Source organism: Amphimedon queenslandica, unplaced genomic scaffold, assembly GCF_000090795.2.
Source record: "Amphimedon queenslandica unplaced genomic scaffold, v1.1 AMPQUscaffold_10378, whole genome shotgun sequence".
NCBI lineage: Eukaryota > Metazoa > Porifera > Demospongiae > Haplosclerida > Niphatidae > Amphimedon > Amphimedon queenslandica.
Genome location: NW_003549352.1, coordinates 4,955 through 6,774, shown reverse-complemented (window position 1 = coordinate 6,774; position 1,820 = coordinate 4,955). Strand labels below are relative to the sequence as shown.

At 34.2% G+C, this 1,820-nt stretch overlaps 1 protein-coding gene across 1 annotated transcript; it reads right to left on the bottom strand.

Moving 5' to 3' along the window:
- Window positions 1-179: 179 nt before the first annotated feature.
- Window positions 180-1,466, bottom strand: LOC109590189 (protein transport protein Sec24A-like). The gene is made up of 6 exons (XM_020006108.1): window positions 1,263-1,466; window positions 1,005-1,142; window positions 803-907; window positions 653-745; window positions 458-561; window positions 180-404 (listed from the first exon to the last, which is right to left on the bottom strand). The coding sequence occupies exons 1-6, from the start codon at window positions 1,341-1,343 to the stop codon at window positions 290-292; spliced, it is 636 nt and encodes a 211-aa protein (XP_019861667.1). The 5' UTR covers window positions 1,344-1,466; the 3' UTR covers window positions 180-289.
- Between the last annotated feature and the right edge of the window lie 354 nt (window positions 1,467-1,820).

Genomic DNA, 1,820 nt, shown 5'->3' with positions numbered 1-1,820 from the left:
CTGACATCATCGGTTTCCTCAAGAAGCCAAGGGATGAGACAATTGCTCACAAAATTAAAGAATGAATCACTGAAATCTTCTACTTTTTTTGCTCAGTGTTGTACTGAAAATATAAACTACTTTTATACATTCATTTTTGTATAAATCCACACGAGGACATTAGAATTAGCCGCAAACCATTAGCAATCAAGTATAGAGAAATCTCATTAATTGCAATAATAATTAATAATAATAATAAATTAATTAATTAACACACAACGAGCCCTGCCTTCTGCTAATGGACAGTTTATTATTTTGTTAACTGCCGAGAGATGTGAGACAGAAATTCATAATAAGAAGTGCCGTCTTCAGTTTTATCATCAATCAGGTAATTAATAAATAGCAAACGATGGGGGCCATCCTCACTAAAATTTTTTTAATTTGTAAAAATTATAATTTTAAAAATATTTTTTCTTACCGAATGACGAGTAACGGCATAAAGTGTTGCCGTGACAACCGTAACTGACAAATTAGCGAATTGGTTAATCGATTCAAATTATTCTCAAGCAAAGGGAGGGAGGTCTAAAAATAACAATGATGTCATTGTTGTGACTATTAATAAACACACGATACTATTCTTAGAAACCTCATTCATATTCATGAGAGTCCTTACCATTGATTCAGGTATTGCCCCAAAATGAGGAACTCCAAAAATATTATTAATAACATCAGCAGGTGCTTCTTTACTGACCCAAATATAAATACCCTAAAATATGAAAAAAAATTATTAAAATAATTCATTTTATTTTTCAAGTGCTCATACTGTTCCATAGTCCATTAAGAACACTCCATATCGTGTTAGTTTTTCAGCCGAGAGTTGTAAAATGGGCGGAGCTAAGAGCTCCTCCCCATCAGAATCCACTGTATCCTGTTAACAAATAAATAATTAATATCATTATTATTAAATAATTATACTATTATACAGAATGTACACTGTTCCATGCAATGATTACTATACAGGTAACCTTATCTGATAGTGTGTGAAGTGCATATAGTTTAGGATAGAAGAATGAGATTAGCCAGTCCAGAGGTAATGTCAGTATAGTACTAATGGTGGCCGACCTACAGTCGGTATTCTGTCTATTGCTAAGAGTGAAGGCAATCTTGAGAGGGGGAGAGAGAGGGGGAGGGAGAGAGAGAGAGGAGGGAGAGGGGGAGAGAGAGGGGGGAGGGAGAGAGAGAGGTTAAAATGTCATAATACAGACATGTTGTTCATGACTTACATTCTTCAATAAGCTCAGTATGAATAAAGGTAGTAGTCTCAGTGACACTGGTAATGTTAGCTTAGCTCCTGCTCCTTGCATTGTTGAGGCAACGTTTGAGCGATAAGCTTTAGTAGCATCAATGACTGTATTGACAAGAGCCTGTAATGAGATGCATTAGGTCACTCAAGGCATTCCTTCATTTGTTGTATTAATGTTACAAGTATCAGTAAATCTAGTTTTTAGAATATTTTAAAATGGCCATAACTTGAAAATTTCTAATCAGAATTGACTCAAACTTTCTACACAGCTTAAGGATATCAATATGTATCAGAAAATGTAATAAAAATTTGGGGTGATTTCGGAGCCATTTTTTGAAAAAACCATAGGCTATAGCCTTGGGTATTTTTTAGAATTTTGATGTTTTCTTAAAATGGCCGTAATTTGAAAAATTGAAGTTGGAATCGCCTCAAACTTGCTACACAGCATAAGGACATCAATATGTATCGAAAAATGTAATAAAATTTGGGGTGATTTCGAAGCCATTTTTTGAAAAAACCATGGGCTATAGTACAGGTA